Here is a 23,556-nt window from a genome sequence, read left to right on the forward strand (position 1 = left end):
TCTGTGATCAACATTGGTCAAGCTCATATTCTGTTACACAGATGATGTTTGAAACCAGACAGGAATACTTAATACGGCTGGTGATGAATGATCAAATGAAAAGACTAAAACCAACAATGAACTGATCCTACTAACAAGCATTGTGTATGTATTCAGAGCCCGATATATCTGATTTCTCTGTGCCATAGAGCTCAAAAACACAACAATAAGCCCCACCTTTGCAATGTTCCTGTAGTTTTTGACTCAATCCCACATACACCGTCCTGCAGCCCCAAATACTCACTAGAACAATAAATGTGGATTAACCCGCCGCTGAAAATAGTCCCCAATAAATGCACTAGTTCCTCCCGTTTGAGTGTTGTCTGCTCAAAACTACATAGGCCCGCAGGTTTATGTCTTTATTGAGCCTTTTCTAAAATAAAACTACATATTTGTGAGCGGTTTTGAAATTTTTTTTATTTCAGTATGAACACATGGTGTTAGGGCTGAGAGCCACGGACAGGGTAGGGAAGTCAGGAAGTATTGAGAGACGGATTAACACGTTTTTTTCATGGGAATAGTTGACAATTAAAAAATTTTAGAAAAGGGCCTTTTTTTGCTCTTGCTCTTCTTAACATGGTTGCTTTTCATGGTAGTAATTTGTGAATAGAGTCCTACTCCTCTGTCACATTCAGTATTGTATGTAAAATGTTGAAGACTAATTCAAAAGTGAGCGTGACCAAGATCCAAACTGAAATAATAAGATATTTAGTTCAAGGCCTTGTTAACCTTTTCTAAATACTGGTACACACAATTATACTGTTCCTTGATCAGCTCTAATTATACATTTATTTTTTTCCCCATTACTTTTGTCGGTTACATGAAACAAGGTTTCCGCTCGAAATGAAAACCTGGTTCAGACCTTACTGTTGTTTGTAGTGCCTGTCAACATACATTGTGTATCTATCCCATCATGTCCAACATAATGACTGCAATCCTGAGCTTTGTGGTCAAACTCTGTGCAGTCATTTAAGCGAGAGAAAAGCTGGATTAGTGCATATACGTAAATCTGCGCTAATACCCCAGATTACATAATACCTCTGGATGTTGATGAGATTTGGGATGATTTGCTGTTATTTTACCTTGGCTTATTACTCTGCTTGGAAATGTGGAGAAAGTCAGCCAAGCACAAAGGATTTTTCTTTGGCTAAACAAACATCCAGTATGTAGTCTTTGTCACATTTCTTTACTGTGTAGAGTAACTGAACTACAGTGAAGTTTGACTTAACGAAGAGGAAAAAATCTATAGTCTTGTTCTGTTTTCTGTTGTTTGAAGATAAGCAGAACAGTTGTCGTAACAAATGTGGTGTTAGAATTGCATATTTTCTGCAGATATATAAGAGTAAAAGAAACCATTTACAGTATTTTTTGTCTTGTAACTCCGATTTCTCCTCTTTCCAGGTGTCATTGTAGATGATAATTAATTCTTAATCAACCTGCCTTTTTAGATAGAAGCTAAATGAATAAAACAACTTAAACTAATAATCACACAATGGCCCTCTATAACTCTACAGACAGAACACGGTGGCGCTGGCAAGATTAGAGTTTGCCTGAGAACACTGCTTCACAGGATTTAATACAGTTGACATTTAAACACAATTGTGGTTTGCATGTTTATTTTATTTAATCTGAACGTTTTTCAAATCCAATGATTCAGTCCCATTCTGGACTTTCATACTGTGAATCAGTGTTTTTCATTTGCCTACAAAGGCAGCTTCCTTTTTATGTGTGTAGAAACTGTTGTCACCTTGTATTTCTGGAAGGACAATGAACATCACTTTTGGTTTGAAGGACTAAATGAGACCTTTTGTTGTGTTGGAGACAGAGAAAGAGATTGAGCTATTCAGTTTTCATTTTATGCATCAACTTTTTCACTGATATAAATTAAACAATTATAATTAGTTTCTTTTGGTGGCAACGAGGCTCCGGCTTCCATGACCTGAACTTCAAATGAGGTGTGTAGACATACAAAAGAGAAAAAAAGGGGGGAGGGGGTGGAGAGATAAAGAGAAGAGAGAAAAAATGTGAGAAAGGAGGGTTAAAGGGGGGAGGGGGGAAGGGGGCAAGACGGTGGTGGAGAGAGAAAGGTGAACAGAATACATTGAAAATATTTATGGATGTGTAATTGTAGCTTTAACAGCATGGAGACCGTTTTCCCCTGTAGTTCCTCGGCAGGCCACGATTCTAATGCACACAGCCTAATATTAGTGATGTGTATTTTATTGTAATCATTGTACTCATTGTCGTATTTAGTATTAGATATGTTACCTACATGGCTATCCAACCTGTTGGTCAGTCTGTTGGTCTGGAATTAAACTTGTGGACATTCATGGTCCATAGAGGATGAACCCTACTTACTTTGGTTGACCCCCTAATATTTCCTCTAGCTTCACCAAGAGGTTGACTTTCTTGTTTTTAAGTAAAATGTCTGGAGAACTATCTGGTGGATTGTTATCATGTTTGCAGACATCCACGTCCCCCTCAGGATGAATTGAAATCACTGGTGATCCCAGACTTTTTATCTAGCAACACCATCAGTGCTGGGAAGTCTGGGATCACCACTGATATCAATTCAGTGTCAACCGGGACATGGAGCAGAGCCAATGACATTCCCATCAGCCTCAGCTGTACTTTGTGTTTAGTCCGAATTAGCAAATGTTAGCATGCTAACAAGCTAAACTATAAAGGTCACTGATAAGTGAATTACTTACTAGCGTTAATATTTAGCACCGCTGCCAGAGCTGCTAGCATGGTGGTAGACTCATATATATATATATATATATATATATATATATATATATATATAATATAATATAATTTCCAGGCAATGCAGGACATTTTTTAAATACTTTTATTGTAATAATTCCACGGTGTCACAAAGTATTCAGTATATTTACATGTTTTTTTTTTCTTGTTTTTGTAAATAAAGAGAAAGAAAACCAAGCTGCAAATTCATATTATGTATGCTTATTATATTATGTAGCCTACACTTACATACCCATACACACATATATCACAAGTATATATATACAAGACAGTTTTTTTATATTGCATTATAAAAAGCACAAAAAAATAAATAAAATACAAGAAAACATAAAAGGTGAAAAGAACACGAGAAAAAAAAGTCATTGAAGAAGAAGCCCATATGCTCCCCACTGAGATAAAACACAAAGCACACACACACACACACACAGATACATACAGAAACCAAATTCAACCTGAGCAAATCGGAAAGTTTTAGCTTTTCATGCTGCATCCTTAATTTTCCTTCTACACTTCGTATGAGTTAATTTGGCAACACTTGGTGGTGGCATTCCTAAATAAAGCAATCTTCATGGCGAATCGAGAAGTATAAGAGGAAGGGTGAGAAAGATACTGATGGAAAAAACGTCAGAGAGTGTGACAGAAATATGGATGGAGAAAGAGAAATGAAATTGAAAGAGGAGGAAGAGGATGGGAGAGGGGGGTGTGTGTGGTGGGGGCTGGTTCTCTGCTCTGATTGGCTGCTGCCTCTCCCTCACAATAAAGTCTTGAGGCTGCTCGCTGCCCCGGAGCTCACACACCACAGTGGGCGGCGGTGGAGAAACACAGCCGGAGCTGTCATTCATTCATACGGACTCCCTTTCTCCGAACAAACCCGCTGCTGCTGCTACTGCTCTGAAACCGAGAATACACATTTAACTTTTTATTTTTGCATTTCCAACTGAATAATGCTGCATTGAGCGACCGGAGCCGGGAGGGACTGCTGGGTTTCACCGCCTCGATTCATTCTCATGTAAAAGGAGAAAGTCTCGGCTGTTGAAAGGCTGTTTTTCTTTTCACAATTTGGGAGAAGGATACGAGAGGAATTCGCGCCTGGATTTACTGCTTGTTGAGGTGAGCTTGGAGGATTCATTGTGGATATGATGTGGAGACCCAAAATGCGCGCAGGTGGTGGAAAGAGCGCACTTTATTCCCAGCCACAGAGGATCGGTAGTCTGTTTGTAAATGGACTGACCACTCACTGAATGCTCTGTGACTCTTTGCACAAGTTGGCTGCACATGTTAAGATTGCAGCTCGAGTTTCGAGCGTTTGAATTGAAACCTTTACTGCAGTGCGAGGGCTGGAGGTGCGCCTTTATTTACTTTATCCTGCAAGGGTCAAAACAAACAAGGGTGATGATGCCCATATTCACTGGCTGTACTAAGTAGTGTGTCTGTCTTTTCATTTTCCATAAGATGACCCCTAAACTGTTCCGTAATAATGGGCTTTTTGAAATCAGTGTCAATGGCAGACTATTTTTAACCCCCACTACCTTCTGGCTAAGAGGATTCCCCCCTCCTCACCTCTCCTCCCCGGCAAGACAGTGAGGGATCAGTGAAGTTAATCCCACATCTCTCCTGAATAACTTAGTTCTCCTTGGCTTTCCGTGCTGCTGCTCTGTAACATGCATTGGGTTTCCTTAATGTGCTGACAAGTTAAATCCCTTTATTGGTGATTTGGCAGGACTCTGGCTGGCTGGCTGACAATGCGAGGATGCATCACTTGAATGAGTTATTGTTGCTGTGGATTACATGGTTGCTACTGTACTGCTGTGTTGTAAAGGCCTGGTGGTGGTTGTGGCCGTCTTTGTTTGTACAAATGCAAACCAATAGATGATATATGACGATACGTGGGTCTTGGAAGTATCAGAAGGCAAAGATTCGGTGCAAGTGGTGATGTGATTGTAGATGAAAAAGGTGTGCATACTGCAGATGTGTGGGAATGAACTGTCCTATCAGCTACAGCTGTTTATATATATCTGTCACTTAAACCTAGGCCAGACCTGATTCATTGATCTGCAAGTCAAAAACATAAAAGCATTAACACTGGGCTAAAAATTGATAAAAAATAATGTTGCTGCAGGGTATTTTCAGTGATTTCTATCATATCACATGATCTTCAGTAGCAGATAGATTTTGCCCAGTCATGGCATTGCAGATGCTAGATTGTGCACTTTGTGGAGCCCTTTCTGGTCTAAATTTGGTTGCAAAGAGAATGTTTTTGCCATCTAACTGTTGTTTCGACAGTATTTAAATGACTGTGAAGCAGGTCCTAACTACAGGTTGAGTCTAAAAAAGTAAACATCCACTTTTCAACTAAATGTAGCTCCTTTTTAATGTAGGTGCCCAGGCGTAATTTAACCTGCAAACTGTCAGATCAGTCAGGAATCAGGTCATGAATTTCCCAGTCCAGACACATGTTGAATGAAGCCTCAATAGGCTACAGTGTCCCAGCTCATTTGGCTGCGATGTTTCCGGTATCTACCTCTGCTTGCTGTTGAATCTTGCTGTTTCCTAAAGAATGAGAAATAGAAGCCATGAAGGTGTTGTTTCTGCTGCAGCGTCCCTCTGTGCGGGATGTTTTAGAGTCTGCAGGGGGGGGGTATTCGTGTGGCTGTCGTGGACTGATGACGCCAGGTGACACAATCCTATATGAAAGCTGTGATTTTTACCACTCGGTTCAACAGCTGCAAACATTGCCCCCTGTCAAAACGCTGCTGGTTGCAAAACCCTCATTACCGGTGTGCATGTTCCTCTGTTTTCTGTCATTTAGGCATTTGTCCTATCAGTTCAGTTCAGTCAGTTCATTTTATAGAGTATTCTGTAGACTAGGTGCTACAGTGGTGATGACAAATAGTCCTTAAGTGCTGTTAGTGCTAAGTGCTAATCAAGCTAGTAGATGGGTATGTTTTGTTACAGCTTGCTGGCAGCTAGAGGGAAAGTTGCTAAATGTGTTGTTAAGCAAATGTGTTTACTCTATCACTTCTGCTTTTCTCCTTTATTTCCCCATAAGTGTCTTCAAATTTAGACAACAGCCATTATGTTCTGTGGGTTTGAACAAAGTTTAGCTGCATTGTGGGAGTTTGTACTGACATACTGGCGTTTCAGTGTGGTTGACGAAGGTTAAAAGAAAGAGAGGGACAAAGATTTTTGTGGTGGGCCCTCTTTTCTCTTTTCTGGTCTGTGCATGTTCTTGCTGATTTGTCACTTCTCCCTCTGTGTTCAGACTTCATCTCAACACTGTATTTGCACAATGGGAAGATGTAGCAGTGTTTTTTTTAAAGCTCCAGTCCCACCTTTTTATTGCAGCCCTCTACTGTCAGGCAGGTGTATTTCTACTCAGTACTCCTCAGGCTAGTTTAGTTTTAAGTACCTCTGACCACACACCAGCTTCAAACAACACTACCAACCAGCCATCTTTATTTAGACTACTTCCACTATTCCACTGTGGCCTGTTGGCCCTCTTGTGCAGCCACTCAGCTATCTCTCACCCTCATTTCCTCAAGCCATGGATGAGTGAGATTCCTCATGTCTTTCAGTGTTTACGCAGTAGGGGGGTGGGAGCTGTTGATTTACTGCTGGTCCCTCATAGTGTAACATTCCCCCACTGCTATAGCCTCCTTCTCCAGCCCCAATAAAGCAAAAACAAAACACCTTTCTACTTTTTCTCTTCTGCTTTCATTTCTACCGCTTCTGAAGCACATTGCTGTTTAGGCTGTTTTATTACATCACAAATCTCCGAGCTTTACAGCTTTGACCTCAGAGGTTGCAGGAAAATCTTAGAAATGAAAATGACATCAAGGAGGTGCTTAAACAGTAAACAGTGTCTGGCTGCCGGTATATGTATCGTGGACCACTGGAATGGGTTTTCTGTGTGTTCAGGCTTTTTTCTTTACAGCCTCTGAACTGCTGATGGGTGCTCATCACCAGCGGTCGTTAACACTGCAGGCAGGGTGGGAACAGCCTCCGTCGGCTCTTTGATAGCTTGTATTTTGAGCAAGCGAGAGACCAGGCCCCATCATTCTCCCTCTGGGGAAGCGGCCCCACCCACATGTTTGGAGACAAAATTACCTGCAAGCCTGTGTCATTGATGGCTTTGCAGCCTGAAGGTAATTTCATGTTAACAGCGGGGTTTTACTCCTAATATGACATTTGCCTGGAGAGGTTTGGTGCTTTTTAAGCTGCTGCCCTCCTGTTTCAAAATTTCCCCAGCGGGGCAGGAAAGAGAAATATTTTGACATTTCTGTCTAACCTTTCAGTGAATCGTCTCCGGAAACAAAAAAAAAATCCCATGTTCACTTCTCCTCAACATATATTCCCCCTCCAAATGCTACCGCATATAAGAATGTCTTTCAGTTTCACTACTAAGTTGGCTGTTTCAGCTGTGTGTACTACTTCCCAGTTTAATACTAGGGATGGGATAGTGGCCCCTCAAGAGTACCACGAGACATCCCGTCAGCTCTTGAGCCAGGAAATCTTTTGAGAGACTCACTGCCATGTGATAATCAGTGGTTGAGTCTTTAGCCATTAAAAAAAAGTGAGAACAGTGTCTGCGTGAGCATATAAAAATAGCCTCGATTTCAGGAAAACTTTTTACCCAAAAGCAACAATTTGCATCAGTCACAGACAGTTTACTGCTTGATGCCTGAGTTGAGTACAAAAACGTCTTTAAACTAATGAATGAGCAGAAACAGACAGAAATTTGAATATCCTCTGTTTTTAAATCCGGTTTAAGTCCAAACCAGACTTCTTTTTACACATTGAAGCAGATGGCGGCAAACACACACACACACACACACACACACACACAACCAGCAAGGCTATAATTAAAACCATCCATCCAACCTAAACAAACCCCCCTGAAGTGAGGGAAGCGAGCTGTGGCATTTTGTTTGTTTACCTTCAGCTGCCACCCAGCCAGCGGCCACGCTAAACCAACAGCAATGTGCTAAGAGTTTGCTTTTGTCAGACCTGAGGACTTGACACCACAACTACTACTACACAAGACACCTGGAAGCCAAATGTAAATCAGTGTGTCTCAGTTGTCGCTGCTTGTAAGCATCCAGCACTTTGTTTTTAGGATTATGGTGAAGGCTGCAGCTGGCATGTGTGAAGCAGAGCAGATGAGAATTGACACTCTTGGCATCAGTGCAGAGACAGTGATGGTGGTGGTATCCGATTGCTGCACAAAACCAAAATAATTCTCAGTTTTTGGCCTGAGAACAGGGTCTCTGTTGTCGCTAAAGGTTGCCCTAATTTTTGTAGACCAGGTTTGGAAAAGTGCTATGAAATTTAAGCGTGTTTAAAAAATAAAAATAAATAAATATGTCTTAATATGCGATTCAAAACATTCAGTACTGACCTGCATGTGCTGGTAAAAAAGTGCTGCTCTGACACAAGAGACACTGAGATTAGAGAAGAGAACAAAGTGCAACTGATCTCAGGTGTCCTCTAAGGTTTTTTTTGTATTAGAGACACAGCTTTTATCTTCAAAGAAGCCCCCTTGCCCCTGGCAGCATGAGATTAATTCAATGTTCACCTTTTCAAAGACATCAGCGAGGGAGAGTGATGTCACAATGCAGAAGATTCAATACAACTTGGATTTCATAAACCAATTCTTTCACAGTTTGCGACTGTTGATTTGAGTAGTTTAGCAGATGAAGGCCGGACTCAGATTCAACAAAACGTCAGAGACATCTTGAGATTAATCCCAGTCCAACTAAACTGCCTGATATAACTGGTGCCAGAAATGTAATGCTGAACTACACTAGGTGTCCAACTAGGGCAGCAATCAGGCACCAATCTGACTTTTTAAAATCCCAACACAGATTCCGGTACCTCAACTCAAACCTCATCGGCTGATACAGATTCCTGGTTTGATACGAGTGCTCTCCTTTTTCCAATATTTAAAATAAGTAAACCACAGGGATGGCTGTGAACAGCCAGTAATGACCTGCTGTGCATGTCTGCAGAAATACTGAATTTTATGACAGCTATATTTAAAGTAGATTGGTCATGTCTGGCCATTACCCAATCCACTTAATATGGTCAGTATAAAAAAATCGGCAAACCCTCACGTTTGGAGAAGCTGGAACATTTACTTAAATTAAGTAGATCAAAAATACATTTAATTGTAAACATACTTAAAACAATGTATTAAAATTGCTGTTGATTGATTGACTGATTGTTGGAGCTTTACATAACAACCAGAACAAATACCCACTTCATGTTCAGGAAAACAAGCGTGAGATCAGGGAGTTGGTGGCTTAGATCCCAGCTGGGAAAAGTGAAAAAGACATGTTCTCAGTCCTCAATCACCTGCTGCTGTTGCTCTTCATCTTAATCCCAGTGGTGTGTTTAGAGCGGCTTTGTGGACAGTAGATATCTGCGGTTGTACTTGGACGTAAGACACTGTAACCAAATGAGTCTGTGGTACAGCACTGCTAAGAAAAGAGCACTTAAGTTCAGCAACAACCCTCAGTGGAGTAAACAAAGATCCAAAAAAAGTTGACTTTTATCAGGGTTTCCCTCCTCTCTCCCACCCCTGATCTCCCTGTCTCCCTCTCTGCGGGGAAGCCACATGGTGCAGCAGATGCTCGGGCCGCTGTGCTCTGACTCCTCACACTCGCCTTTCTCATGGAAATTGCCGTGGTGGCTGTCTAGCTGAATAATAGCGATGGTCTGTGTGTGCACATGTACATTATGGAGTGGCAGGCGTGTGAAAGTGGGATGGGTGGATGGTTTACCATGTGTGGGTGGAGGTTTTAGGTGAACATATGAATAAACAGGGTTTGTTTTGGTATCCATATCGAGCTGTGTGTTCCTGCAAAACCAAACAAAACGTGGTTTTTAAAGGTTAAACTCAATAACTTGGTTGTGTTAGACCATAGAATGCTGCTAAATAATATCTGTTAGTTCTATCTGGTCTGATCAGCAGATGTTTATCCTTTTTTTTTTTTTTTTTCTTATGTCAGCTTTCTCTGCTGACCAGATTATATCACAGGACAATGAAACCCTAAATTTATTTGAACTAGTTGTGCCAGTGTGTGGGCAGGTGCAGTTTATACCTCCTGGCATCTCTGTATCCGTCCCTGGCAGCATTGCGGTGCATCAGCCTTAAAGGCTTCCTGACTCGGCAGTCAGCCACGGGGCAGCATATTGTCAAGGAGGTGGGGGATGTGGAGGGTTGTGATGGTGTGTGGGGGCGGGGTTGTTGCTCCCTGCGCCAATCCCCCAGTGTGAAAAGGCCCTTTGTGTTTCCCCAGCCATAAGTCTGCCTGGCATGGGATTGAGCCAAAGTGCCAGGTTCAGAGGTCAGAAGGCTGGCAGAGGAAGGTGTGTGTGAGCTTGTTGTTCTATCTTTGTGAGGACCAGTGTGAGTTTTAGATCGGAGAGTGGGGACATTATGATGGTTCTCAGTTCTTAGTTTTGTCACTTGACAAGTAGAAATAACATATTTTTATATATTATAACAATACAATACTACTAAAAAGTAGAAACCTCTCCACAACATATCAGAAAATGCTACTTTTGTGTCATGCTGTCACCTCCTCGTAGCTTGGAAGTACCGTATCCCATGATTTACAGATAAAGCTACAATTGTCTGGAACATATGGATTGCTTTAAAGTGGATTATGCTGCAGGATTGGTTTGACTGATTTCTAAGGCAATGTTTGTGTGACGCTAACACAGGACTGTACACATGCTCCTCCACATGTCCTATTCTACACTGCATAATTATTTGTTCTGCTTCTTTGACACACTCACACATGGCAGCAGCGAAAGTAAGCAGGCAACATGATCGTACAGCGTGCTCTCAGGGTAAAACAAGTGTCTTGACATCCTGCAGGGCTACAGTTTGGCACCAGAATCTCTCACAAGCTCTTACATGTTTTCATGGTGTACTTTCATTCTGATATTGAAGTTTCTTCATAAGTCATTAAATAGCCGCCCTTTGTGAGCCAGAAGACCTTCTGAATGAATGAAGCGTCATACAGAAGATTTATAGGAAATCTGAAACCTTCACTGGTTTTGTTTTCTGAGAATTTAGCTGCTGCTTTTGGGAAAATACACACTATTGCCCTGCAGTTATGTTTGTGCTATAACTTGGCCATGGTTCTGTAGAGCAAGGCAGTAGTACTGCCAGGGTTCAATTCTCTGTGAAGCTCTGTGAAGCTCAGTGAGCTGTCTATTCTAGTGTTTTTAATTGTAATGCAGATGAATCATGAACCCCCTGCTTTTCTTTTCTCTTTTTGTGTCTGAACCACAGTTTGCTTTTTAACTTTTTCAGTCAACCATTTGTACATCAAAATAAACTAAACCCAAACCCAGAAAGCTTAAAATGGACAGCGGGGGATCCAGAGGAGGAAGGGTGTTGACTGCGTCCAAACCATTTCCCAAACAAACATTAGTCGTCTGTGTTTCTGTCTGAGAGCTATTTTTGATTTGTTTGGCCATCCTGCATCAGCGTCTGCGGTGAAATATCTATCGGAGAAGGAGTCCTGACTGACCTTTCCTGTGTTTGCCCTCTTTCTCTTTGCAGGACAACATGCCTCAGACACCACCGTTCACGGGGCAGCTGAACACCGGCGGCTACAACAAGAACCTCTACCAGTCCAAGGAGGAAGGCTACCCCGGCCTCTTTTATCATGACAACAACCTGGTGTCTGGGTCCCTGGAGGCCCTCATTCACCATTTGGTCCCAACTGTAGATTATTATCCAGATGTGAGTATTGATCTTTCACATTTTCCTTTAATTTTTTATCCCTGGTGGTTTCTCTTCCTTTGCAGTTTCATCAAAGTAAGGAGGTAAAGCCTCTTTTCTTTTTGTTCTGTGTGAGAAGCTCTGGTGCTTCGAGACCCTGTTCAGTGCCAAAGTTGCTTCCATTCTCCTTTTCTTTGTCTTTCTTTCTTGCATCTTCTTTCTGTACATCAGGGATAGAAAGTTTTAACTCCCCTACTTGTTATTTTTATATTTTGTTGTTGAGGTACCATTCCCCGTTGAGTGTTTTAATTTCATGTGGTTTTAAAGCCCATTTTCAAACTTAAATGATCAATTTGTCACCATGATTTTGCTTTTGTGGAAAACGTATTTTCTTTTTCTCCCCATAGAGAACATACATCTTCACCTTCCTCCTCAGCTCTCGCCTCTTTATCCACCCATACGAACTCATGTCGAAGGTGTGTCACCTGTGCATGGAGCAACAGAGACTTGGAGATCCCCAAGCTGACAAGGTATGCACAACAAAAAATCCCTACCTGGCTCAAATTTCTAGTTCCTCTTCTTCATGAACAGGGCTCTTAATTGTGAACCTACTACAAAACAATCGTTTTGGTTGTCCCTTATGTGTTTATCCTGCATTTTCAGATGAGAGTCAGGAAGATTGCTCCCAAGATCCTCCAGCTGCTGACGGAATGGACAGAAACCTTCGCATATGACTTCAGGGACGAGAGGATGATGCGCAGCCTGAAGGAGCTGACCCACCGGCTGGCCAATGGAGATGAGGTCAGTCCTCGCCCTTTCTTTATATCTTTCTTCATGTCACTCATCATAGACATACAACAAAACAATTATTCATACTAAATGAGTTAAGTAATGAAGGCTTGCCTGCTGATTAGATAATATGTTTGGTTCAGGTGTTATCACAAGCTGCTGTCTATAGACCGCACATGCAGCAAAGCTACAGGCACAGGCAGATTTTTGCTGATAGCAGTGAAGGGAGGCAAAGGGGGGGTATCTCTGGCAACAAAGCAGTTTTTGAGGCTGGCTGAGTTGAGAGAAAAGCCCCATTGTTATGGGCTAGGTGGCTTTTTTGTCGTCTCTGTGGCGCTCCTTCCTAGGCAGCATTTGAATTGTTCGAATGCTGCAGAGCTGAATGTCACTGGCTTAGGCCGTCATTAGCCTCTGCTTCGCTGTTTGGATGAAAGTTTATTTAGTGGAGTAGAACTGTTTTTGTCTTGTCTGTTTAATCTGCACAAATTTCTGTCTAAACATAAATGTTGAAATTACATTTTGTGGTTTTAGAGGGAGATATGTGCACTAATTGTTTCTGTTTACCACTGTTTCTAGTCACAGCTAAACAAATCACTTCCGGGCTCTAGCTCTGTACTTAACGAACAAGAGTGGTATCAATATTTTATTCTAACTTTCTGCACAGAAGTGAATAAACATATTTTTTCAAAATGTTAAATTCTCAAAATTGACTATATTTGTCAAAACATTTTTTTGTCCATTTTCTTATGAGTTCCTGCTGCCTTTTTGACCCCTTACAAATGGGATTTAATTTCAAAGAACACCTTGTTAAAAGAGAATAAAATAAAGTATAAAAAACCTACTCTCCAAACCACCATCTGTGGTTCTCTGTGGAGTTTTCCCAGTTTGTATCCTTACCTACTCCAATCGGGTTAAAAAGGCTACACATTGTTATTTTCCCTTCATGTCAACAGTGGCAATGTTCCCACTTCAGTTTTCTTCAGTCTGGACAAATAATTCACTTAGTCATCATGAGTCAGAGTTCTTTCAGTGCAAGACCTGATGGATTCACATGTGTGCTGGTGGGCTCTGCTTGGGAATGAGTTGCGTGTCCGAGTTAAGTGTGTGTGTTTTTGGGGGGTTGGTGTTAACGATAAAGCAGCAGGGGCTTGTTAGGACCAGACAGTGATTGAGGACACAAACATCCATCTGTCCTGATAGAAGACATCCCTCCTTCACTGCTCAAGACAAGAAAAACACAACCCACCCACCCCAGCATTTTTAATGCAGGTTTCACACGACTTATCAATAGTACAAGCATGACCATTGATCCTGATTTTAATCTAGAAATCAATACGTTTCTCATGACACATTTAGAGCTCTCCATATCGGCTCTCCTTGTGTAACCCACAGACGTAAAACACATCTCAGCTGACCACCAGTAATAGACACACACTCAGTCTTTTGATGGTCACACAAACATCTTCTGATTTCACAGTAGATTGGCTGCAGTTGGCATTAACTCCACCCCTCCAAAGATATTTTTGATGGTTGAAATCAATTCTGGCTTCGAGGCAACAGAAAGTAATTTAGCACAAGATTCCCTGGTACTTTCCCTTGAGGTGATATCATGCTCAGCACATTTAACAAAACGCAATAACAGGTGACTCATTTTTAAAGTGTATCCAAATAATTGAATGCAACAGCCGTTCAAAGTCATTAGTTTCTCTACTCATTTATTCCAGTTTAGTTTTTATTTTGGCTCACTTTCATTTATCTAATCATCTTATTTGATGAAAAATTGAAAGTGATAGCACCCAAAGAGCAACTTTGTTAAGTGGGAGGTAAGGCAACTTGCGTAACAATTTCAACATGTACTTTCAATTTCTTTTCTGAATAAGTAATATGATATATGTTTTTATATATAACCAATATATAACGTCCAATTGTAGCAATGTCAAAGCATGCTCACAACCCAGCAATAGGTCTTATTAGTAAAATGTTATAGAGGTTGATGAGCAATGATGGCTTCTCAAAAAGACCAATAGTTTACCTTAAAATCATGGACAGTAATTTAATCTAACAGAGCAGGAATTGTGGACATATGACATTAACATAAAAAACCTCTATCAGTGAACAGATAAAGGTTACAAACAATAGATGTATGCACTGTGCTGACAAAGCGACCTTTAACAATACTTGAACACCCTGCAGATGTGCATTTATGCTCATGATTAGCACAGCGTGACCAAGAATGGTTTTTCAAATGAATGGTTCTTAGAGAAGCTTTGTTGCATCGGGTTTACAAATTGCCACAAGCTAATGTTGAGGAAGTGAAATTGTGATATTATTTGTTCATGTGTCCTTGGATGATAACCCGTGATAATAAAACGTGATTCCTCTCTGAAGAAGTTCAGCAGTTTAAGTTTAAGGAAGCAGTCCAATGACAGCAGGAGGGGGTTTGATCAGAATTCATTTGCATTCATGTTTCTCACAGGTTCTCCAAATCATGTTTTGAAAACAAAACGCAAATGTGTAACCATAAGCAGGTCTTGAGTACAGGGTTAGATTCTGGTTCTTCAGAGCACCCACCACAGCACTCTGGGAAAGGGTTTGAGTCCAGAATAGATGTCCCAAACATCTGGCCACAGTCGTGTCCAGACCACACTCAGAACATTCCAGGACCTTGATCTCTGTAGTAAGACTGTCATTATGGATGTGGTTGGATATATAGGGAAGCAGCAGCCGAGAAGAAACCAAGCACTGTGATCTTGATCTGACCTCAAAATGTGCAGTTTTTATTTTGTTCTTCTTTTTGCTCTATTATGATAAATTAGGTTGATTTACCAGATCCCACATTATATATCCAGTTGAATGTCTGGTACACTTGATATAAGGCAGACCTTTGGACAAACATGAACTGTTTTTAATCCAAATGGGGCATGCACAGTACCCTTTTCTGACAGGTGCCACTGCACTGTATGTTTTAAGTTGCTCTGGGAAGTTCAATATCTGGTTAGCAGTCAATTGTTGAAAAAATATTATCTTAAACACTTATCTTTTTGTGGTTTCTGATTGCCTTATAGCTAAATTTAACAGGAAAGCAAAGGATATAATGTGAGCATACCCACTTTTCTCTGAATGGAATACTTGCTTAAGAAGAAAATGATAAAATAAAACTTTATTGTTCACCAGGGTGGAAAAGTGAAAAAGCTTGAAATTTGAGATTTGGACTCAAGTTGGACTTTAGAGTTTAGAAATCAGAGATCTGAAAGACGTTCAAATGACTTCCAAATGCTAACAAACACTTTGACTTGTCTGGTGTGAGTCGAATTGACTTGGACTTGGAGCAAATTAAAGCTGAATGCTAGGTTGTTGAGAGGTACTTTGGCCCCATCGTGACTTGGCAACATGGATATGTTTGTAGATAAAATAATCCTACACAATGCACCTTTTACTATCTGTTCATTAGTGCTGCTTGGCTAACCTGCTAAAAACAGACAGGTCTTCTGTGTGGGTCAGGTGGTGCTCCACATGAAGTAACGCCACTCAGCCAAGGAAACCAGGACCTCTAGTGATACGATGGCATGAACCAGCCACACGCTCAGTCGTGGTGACTTGTACTGGGCAGCCGTCTGCCACCTCAGGATCACTGCCAGGGTCGATAGCGTAGGGAACAGCGTGCCCCTGCTAGGCCTCCTCATATGTAACGCCAATAGTTTTGATGAGCAAATGTGACTCCCTCTGCTTAGAAATGTCAGGCATGCTGTTGTCTCCAAGATCTGTGACTATATTTATCCGACCCTGGCCCGTCCTCTTGTTTGTAGCGTGGACAGAAGCTACGGCAGATGGCTGACTTTGAAGTGGCAACTGGAGCGATTTTCACTGGTTGTGTCTCACTGTTGTCTAACTGTGCAGGACTGTGGTCAAGCAATAGCTGAATATATACAGTGTTTACACTGATATTACAAAGTCTGGATGAAAGTATTTCATGTAGTGCTCCAACTAATGATTATTTTTTATATATTTTAAACCTTTAATAGTAAAATGATCCATCATATGTTCTGGGGGACAGACGCGATGCCTTGAAATTGCTCGTTTTATAAATTTGTTCAGCTGGCCAAGGAGCAATTATTTGAAAAGAAATGTTCTCTCTCCTCTCCAGGCCATGTAGACTACCACATATATTTTTTTAACTTCATTTTTCTTGTCTCTGTCTTGTGCTTTTGCAATCACCCCTTGCCAAAACTGCAATATCCACAGAGCCACAGTTGATTGGCTGACATGTGAATGTGTCTGTTCATGTGCCATCACACCTATCACAGCCACATCAACAACAGACAGATCCATTAGTCTCGCCCTGGGAAGTGAATTTCAAAAAAGGTCCCGCCCTGTCTGTTTCCAGCAGAGTGATGAGAGTTCACTCATTTTTCCCAAGTGCCTGAGCGCAGCAACTCACACTTGATTGCTGTCTAGGCACCGGGCCTTCATATCCATTATAAGGCTAGCTGTGTTTCTTCCCACCCTGTTGAACTGGAGTCTTGTTTAAAGAACCCATATTCTGGATGCTGAATTGGCAGAAAGTTCAGAGAGGAGGGATGTGGTCGTGAGAAAAGGGGCCTCGTCACCCCAGATTTTTGGGCAGCTCAAACCGGTGGTATGGAAAGAGGCCACGAACACGATCCTCTGTGTACATACAATAACATTCAGTCCCCTCCACATACGCAAAATCAAACACACATGTCCTTCTTCTCTCTATAAACCTTCTTATGCAACTCCTATGCTAAACTGTGGCAGCGAGGGAACAATTATCTAACCGTAGCATGCTTTGAGTCCAGGGGAGGGTTCAAAACAGGACGACCTCTCGACCTCTTGAAGCCAGGAGGGCAAGAGTGTCCCTCCTCTGCCCCTGTTGAGCTGATAGGCCTTAATGAGCGGCAGGAAAAGGGTTGTGTAACATTATGAGTGACCCTCCCTGTGCATGGCCAACAGGCAGCTTCTCTGCTAAGTAAATTCCTTGAGGCATCACATTTTGAGGGCCATTCTGTGGTTTGGGCTGGGAGCTGGCATCAGTCAGTTCTGCTGACATGTAGTCAACATGTGTGTTGTAAATTCCATTGAGGTTGTTATCACTCTCCACCACAGATGAGTGGTTAGGGTTTAGCCTAAAATGCCTACAGTTGAGCCAAACAAAGTGGCTGTACGCATGCTACTGGATATCACACTCCGCTCTCTAGTTCTTGTTATCGCTGTTATAGTGTTTCTCATTCTCTGTCACCAAACCTAATGGAAAAGGGATGTAACTGTGTCTAGCAGCAGTGTGTCCTTGGCTTTTCAAAGCTGTACAGAGCTAGAGAACAGGAAAACAAAGCCTTGGCTAACGGTAAAGAGTTGGGGGTTATCTAGGGTTCCTCAAGTTTCAAAGAGAGTTTGCCATGTGAAAAGAATAGTCATAAGCAGGACCCTTGTGGAAATATCATCAACCCCTTCTGCAGGTGAAGAATATGTTGGATTCCCAAGTGATGTCAACAGAATATATAGCAGAATTAAATAAAACTCATTTGAAGCTCCTAAAAGTTCAGTTATAACTAATTTATTCTCTTTTTTCACCTCTTTCCATCCCTCCCCTCCCCTTGCTCTTTCCTTCCCCCGTCAATCCATCAGGTTTACAGGAAGGCGGTCGGCCAGATGAGCCAGGGCCTGATCAGGAGGTTGACGGTGCTTAGCCAGTACGAGGAAGCACTGGTCAAGATCAATGCCACGGCGTCCGAGCGACTGACTGCTCTAAAGGCAAAGCCCCAGGCAGCCATCCAGAGAGACATGCTGTCCATCTGCAACGACCCATTCACTGTCGCCCAACAGCTCACACACATAGAACTGGTGAGAACAATGCAGATGTCATCTATATATTTTGGTTTATTTCTTATTGGGATCTATAATATATGTCCTTTTTTTTGTCAAGGACAGTGCCCATTGATCTACAGAAACCTGTAAATGAGCGAGAGGGCTAATTTTCATCTGTCTGGTCTTAAAAATCTGTTTAAATCATAAAATATCAATCATTTGCTGTGACATGTCAAACCAAATTGAGATGTAAGTGTTATCTTCCAAAGAACAATCAGGAATCCTGCCAATGACTTGTACTCATATCGGCACATGAGCCAAAGAGAATAAGACTAAATCGATACTGGAGAGGAGAACGTGAGAGGGAGGGAGAGCTGACATGTATGATGGATTAGAAATCAGTGTGGTGGTCGAGGTGAACCGAATGCCACAGCTCCTCCCATGTCCGACCTACCACAGCATTGATTTTAAACAGCAGTGTTTGACCACCGCTTTATATTCATTGGATATAGTTGTAGTCAGTTTACCATTTAAAAAAAAAAAAAAAAAAAAAAAGGTTGCTTAAGGGTTTCCCAGATCCAAAAGGAAAGTGCAAACCCCACGACAACTAAGGAATAATGGTAAATGCTGAGATATACAAATAAATAGATAGACATAAAGGATAAAGTCAGAAAATGACTCTGTGATGTCAGTTAAATAAGAATATTCCTCTAAAGTTTGATAGCATTGGCTTACATTTAGCCACTGGAAGCTACTAGGAAGGGTAAGACTGGTACTGATATTTTTATTTATGGCTTATGAATTAAATTTTTCATTTTAAAGAGATTTATTTGTGTTTCAAACCATACACTCTCACAATTCCCTTTTATGGCCACATCTATAAGAACCTGTAAGGATTCCCCAAATGCCATTTTAAAGTGCTGATTTTGAGGGTGATGCAAACTCTTGCAGCAACATTCACCGAACTAAAGGTGGAATCGGGAAGTTGATTTTTTTTTTCTTTTCTTTCCTTCTCAGGAGAGACTGAGTTACATCGGACCTGAAGAATTTGTCCAGGCCTTCGTCCAGAAGGACCCTCTGGACAACGATAGGGTAACGTCTGCATTCCTTTTGTAAAAATAAATCGCCAGATAAGCGAAGTGTATACAGTGGTTATGCAATCTTTTTTTGGCTGAAATCCTGACGTGAATCATCTCAGTCTGGAGTGGGTTACAAGTGAGACGACCTAGTTTCTCCTCCAGATGGATGATAAGTTTACACAACAGACTGGCCGCCACACAGGTCAAAGTGAGGGCAGGTGATTTCTAGACTGTTGCAGCAGACCAAATATCCGCCCCTCGCACACACACACTCAGACACACCTCACCAACAATTTCCTCAAATCATCCCAGTGTCTGGATAGGATGGGCATGCATGCACCTCATCTCCTAGCAACCACTGCTGCCAAGGGTTTGTTTTGGGAAGGGGTGTGTGTGTGTGTGTGTGTCGGTGTGTGTGTGTGTGTGTGTGTGTGTGTGTGTGTCGGTGTGTGTGTGTGTGTGTGTGTGTGTGTGTGTGTGTGTGTGTGTGTGTCGGTGTGTGTGTGTGTGTGTCGGTGTGTGTGTGTGTGTGTGTCGGTGTGTGTGTCGGTGTGTTGATGGGTCGGTGGGTTCTCTTGTCTGGCGTTCGGCTGCTAGGCAACAGCCCCTTTTTTGAAGCGAGGTGATGAGGGGGTTAAGGCTGCCTTTGTGCCTTAGGCTAGCCTGCCTCGTACCCCCAATGAGCCACTTTGAAAAGACAGGAATAACTCTGTGCGTTTGTGTGTGTGTGTTTGCATGTTAATATCCGACTTGTCCACTGGCGGGAAATACTACATGGGGGCGAATGGCGTAAGGCCAAAGGAATGTGTGGAATTAGATCAAGAGGACTCCACACAAAGGACCAGCATGCATAATGTGAATAACATTGGCCACTATTGTGCTTATAGAAGCAGAGTGAAGTTGAGCGTGATACACAGGTCCACTTAGCCAAGAGTTATTTTTTATGCTCAGTGATGCATCAATGAAAAACAGCAAATATCAGCTTTTTTTCCAGTGCAGCACTATTTCTTGCTTTGCAATTAGCTTAAATGCTAATTGAAAGTCTGATGTTGTTGTTTCAGAGTTGCTTCAGTGATCACAAGAAGGCCAGCAACCTGGAAGCTTATGTTGAATGGTTCAACAGACTCAGTTATCTGGTGGCTACAGAAATCTGCATGGTGAGTAATGAACATGAGGCCAAGTTCACACTGAAATAAGAACCCTGAGTGCTGTACAGGAGCAAAAGAAGATTTGGCTGCATTCAGTGATTATTCTCATAAGCTATAAATCTTCTTTCAATCACTAATTATAGTCACTAATTATGATTAAGTCTGAAACCCAAAGAGAAAAATAGCAAATTCTCCCATTAGAGAAACTCAAAACAACAAATGTTAGCCATTTTTTGTTTTATATATGACTTGAATTACTAGTTGATTACCCAATAGTTTGCATGAGGCACCACTACCCGTTGCAAGAAATTACTGTTATTATTATATTTGAATATGTCATTACTAAATAGGATATCAGAGTACAATGCAAAAAGTAAAGTGCTTCCCAAAAGATTCTCAACGAACACATTTACAAAAGTGTAGTATGTCCTGAGGGCTAATGCAGTTTTTTTTATGTTCTCCATTTTGTTAACAGCCTGTGAAGAAGAAGCATCGAGCTCGAGTCATTGAGTTCTTCATCGACGTGGCACGCGAATGCTTCAACATTGGCAACTTTAATTCCCTCATGGCCATCATATGTGAGTTGGTGTTCTGTTTCTTTTCCACTGAGAAAACAATTGAAGGGATTCTTTCCAGAACTTACTTTTTGATGAAAAAGTAGTTACCGAAAGTCTTTGTTTCTAATAAACTCAAATGATTAAGTCTTCCAAAATGTCATTGATCCATAAGTAAACAGTTTAAGATAATATTCAACAGCCAAGAAATTATATGTACCAATGGGTGTCAAATTTTTAAAATGTCATGTCTCATCTCTGAGACTCTGCACTCGTTCCCTCCGATCTGTATTCCTGCACAGATAGCTTTTTCTTTTGGTCAGTGGATCGGATCAGCGTAGTAAATGCAATTTGTCGTTCAGTGAGAATTTTGTGCAGCCATGTAACCTCCCCCCGTAGCAGTAACCTCTCATGACTTTGTCCCAGTTCATTTCCAGCTTATGTAATTTACTTCAGTCTAATGACATCCGTTAGACTCTGCAGCAGAGGGAAAGAAGCATTGGTCCATGCAGATAATTGTCTCAATAGAATTTGGTCAGAGGAGAGAAACAAAGTTTTTCACCTGCAGAAAGACACACATCCATACAGTAGCTGCAGATTTATTATTTATATTTAACGTAGGTATAAAATTCATATTTGAGAAATGATGTATGCCTGGCATGATTGTGTGTAAATGTGTTTCTAAAAATATGACATTAGTCTAAGCAAAACTACTATTACATAAGTATTAGAAATAATTAAGACGCACACAGAGCCCTAAAGCACCTCAGACAGTTTAGAGACCTCGCTGGAAGTTCAACCAACAGCCTCCAGGGATCCCAGAGATGGCCCAGTGTTTAGAGGAGAGGGCATCTGGTCATCCTCACAGGCCTGAGGGAGGGAGGAAGGGAGGGAGGGAGGGAGGATATGTGTGTCCAGAGCAGAAAGGCAGGCGGGGTGGGTGGGGGGCAGCTGGAAGAGGACTCAGAACAAACCATCCAGGCAGATGGTCAGCACTGACCAGAGAGAGTGTGAGCACACAAGGGAGGAGGGGTGGGCAGGGAGAGAGGATGGGATGATGAAGGGGTAGAGTGGAGGATATTGGAGTGCCAGCTGTTCTCCTTCTTTCTCCCCTGAGAGAGGGAGAGGGAGAAAGAACGCCATAGGCAAATCCCTTCTCCACCAGCCTCATCTCTAGGGTACCACCAGGGTTAGACAGTGTGTTAGTGACGTAATTAAAGGGTTAGTTCACCCAAATTCCAAAAGCAAATTTTCTTATTTACCTTTAGTTGTACCTAGCCTGGAAGATTTGGGTTTTATTTTCCAGGTTTAGAGATATCTGACTATGAGCAGATCTGATCCAATAGGGACCCAAAGACAGTAAGAACTGTTTAGAAAATAGAAAAGATCAGTTTTCATTTGAGGCTGTTTGCAAGCGTTACTTACTCACAGACCACAAATAGTGGCAGTGTCAAGTTTCACAAATGATTGTGAAAGATACATTTGCATCTGCAAGCGAGAGCCCAGCAGCAAGATATTAGTGAAATGTGTGGGTTAGACCACTAGAAGTAATAGAATTAGGTAAGGCAATATGTTTTTTTTTCTTTTGGACGTGCAAGTAATTTGGCTGAACTGGCCCTTTAAAGATGGAATAATGCTCTGTCAGTGTCTCTTTGCTCTTGCGACATTGTGTCGTTGCTGAAAAGGAGAAGACATCAACAATATATTAATGTTCTCATAAAGGGGAGAGCGTGTCCCAGTGGGGCAACTACCACAGCCAACACCTGTCCTTACATACACACTGGTGTCTTTGTGAGTAGATGGAGCCGTTTCCTAGGCGAGACACGTTCTCACACACTCTGTCACATGCCACTGTGGTCGGACTTTCATTCATTTCAGGCTGGCTGTGTCATGTTAAACTCAAACAGTCTCTTGGGAAGCGGAGCGAGTTCAGGAAGAAAATTAGATTTAGTCAGTTTAGAGTTTTATATTTCTCTCTGTGCAGTTCCTTTGTTTACTCAAGGGTTGTTTTGTGTTGTCCTGCTGCTCTGATAGTGACCGTCGGTGCCTGAACCTGCACCAGGCACACATACACATACACACAGAGCATTACCATATGGGAAGCAGAGCTCTGGGAGGGGAAACGAGGCGTGTGTTAACTCCATTGTTGCTACGGCCTTTTGCCTCGCTGCATCAGAAGAGACAACAGTAGAAAGAAAGAAAAGGGGAGGTAGAGGGGGGTGTTAAAGGATTCCTGTCGTGGTAGGATGGGTGGAGGGGGGGTGGGCGTCTGTCTGGCTGTATGGGAAAATGCCATGTGTTAATGCGATCACGTTTGGGTGTTTTCTTGGATGTGTGATATCTCTCTCATTGTATTCTTTTCTGTTGTGTCCATCTTGCAGCTGGGATGAACATGAGTCCCGTGTCTCGGCTCAAGAAGACCTGGAGTAAAGTCAAAACGGCCAAGTTCGACATCTTGGAAGTAAGTTTGCCTGAAAAGTTTGAGATTTGAAGTCATGTGCAGCTGTGAACCTCAGATGTCCAAATGTGGATGCAGTGCTGACGGAACTAAAAAGACACAAGGTTAAAAGTTTGTTAAAATTTATGGATATAATCCCTCTGCCAAATAAAAACACAGA

General features: G+C 41.8%; 1 protein-coding gene across 2 annotated transcripts in view; it reads left to right on the forward strand.

Annotated features, from left to right (window-relative positions):
- rasgef1ba (RasGEF domain family, member 1Ba) overlaps nucleotides 1–23,556 on the forward strand; it is a 120,364-nt gene that overhangs the window by 87,143 nt on the left and 9,665 nt on the right. Inside the window, exons 1-9 of one of the 2 annotated variants that reach the window (XM_051422887.1) lie at nucleotides 3,597–3,915; nucleotides 11,384–11,566; nucleotides 11,953–12,075; nucleotides 12,209–12,346; nucleotides 17,978–18,193; nucleotides 19,175–19,249; nucleotides 20,298–20,393; nucleotides 20,860–20,962; nucleotides 23,320–23,399. In XM_051422887.1, coding sequence (XP_051278847.1) covers nucleotides 11,390–11,566; nucleotides 11,953–12,075; nucleotides 12,209–12,346; nucleotides 17,978–18,193; nucleotides 19,175–19,249; nucleotides 20,298–20,393; nucleotides 20,860–20,962; nucleotides 23,320–23,399 — 1,008 coding nt within the window. In that variant the 5' untranslated portion in view covers nucleotides 3,597–3,915; nucleotides 11,384–11,389. Of the gene's footprint in view, nucleotides 1–3,596; nucleotides 3,916–11,383; nucleotides 11,567–11,952; nucleotides 12,076–12,208; nucleotides 12,347–17,977; nucleotides 18,194–19,174; nucleotides 19,250–20,297; nucleotides 20,394–20,859; nucleotides 20,963–23,319; nucleotides 23,400–23,556 lie in introns of those variants that run through there. The other variant, XM_051422886.1, reaches the window with a different exon arrangement.

This window comes from Dicentrarchus labrax, unplaced genomic scaffold (genome assembly GCF_905237075.1).
Source record: "Dicentrarchus labrax unplaced genomic scaffold, dlabrax2021, whole genome shotgun sequence".
In the NCBI taxonomy this organism is placed as follows: domain Eukaryota; kingdom Metazoa; phylum Chordata; class Actinopteri; family Moronidae; genus Dicentrarchus; species Dicentrarchus labrax.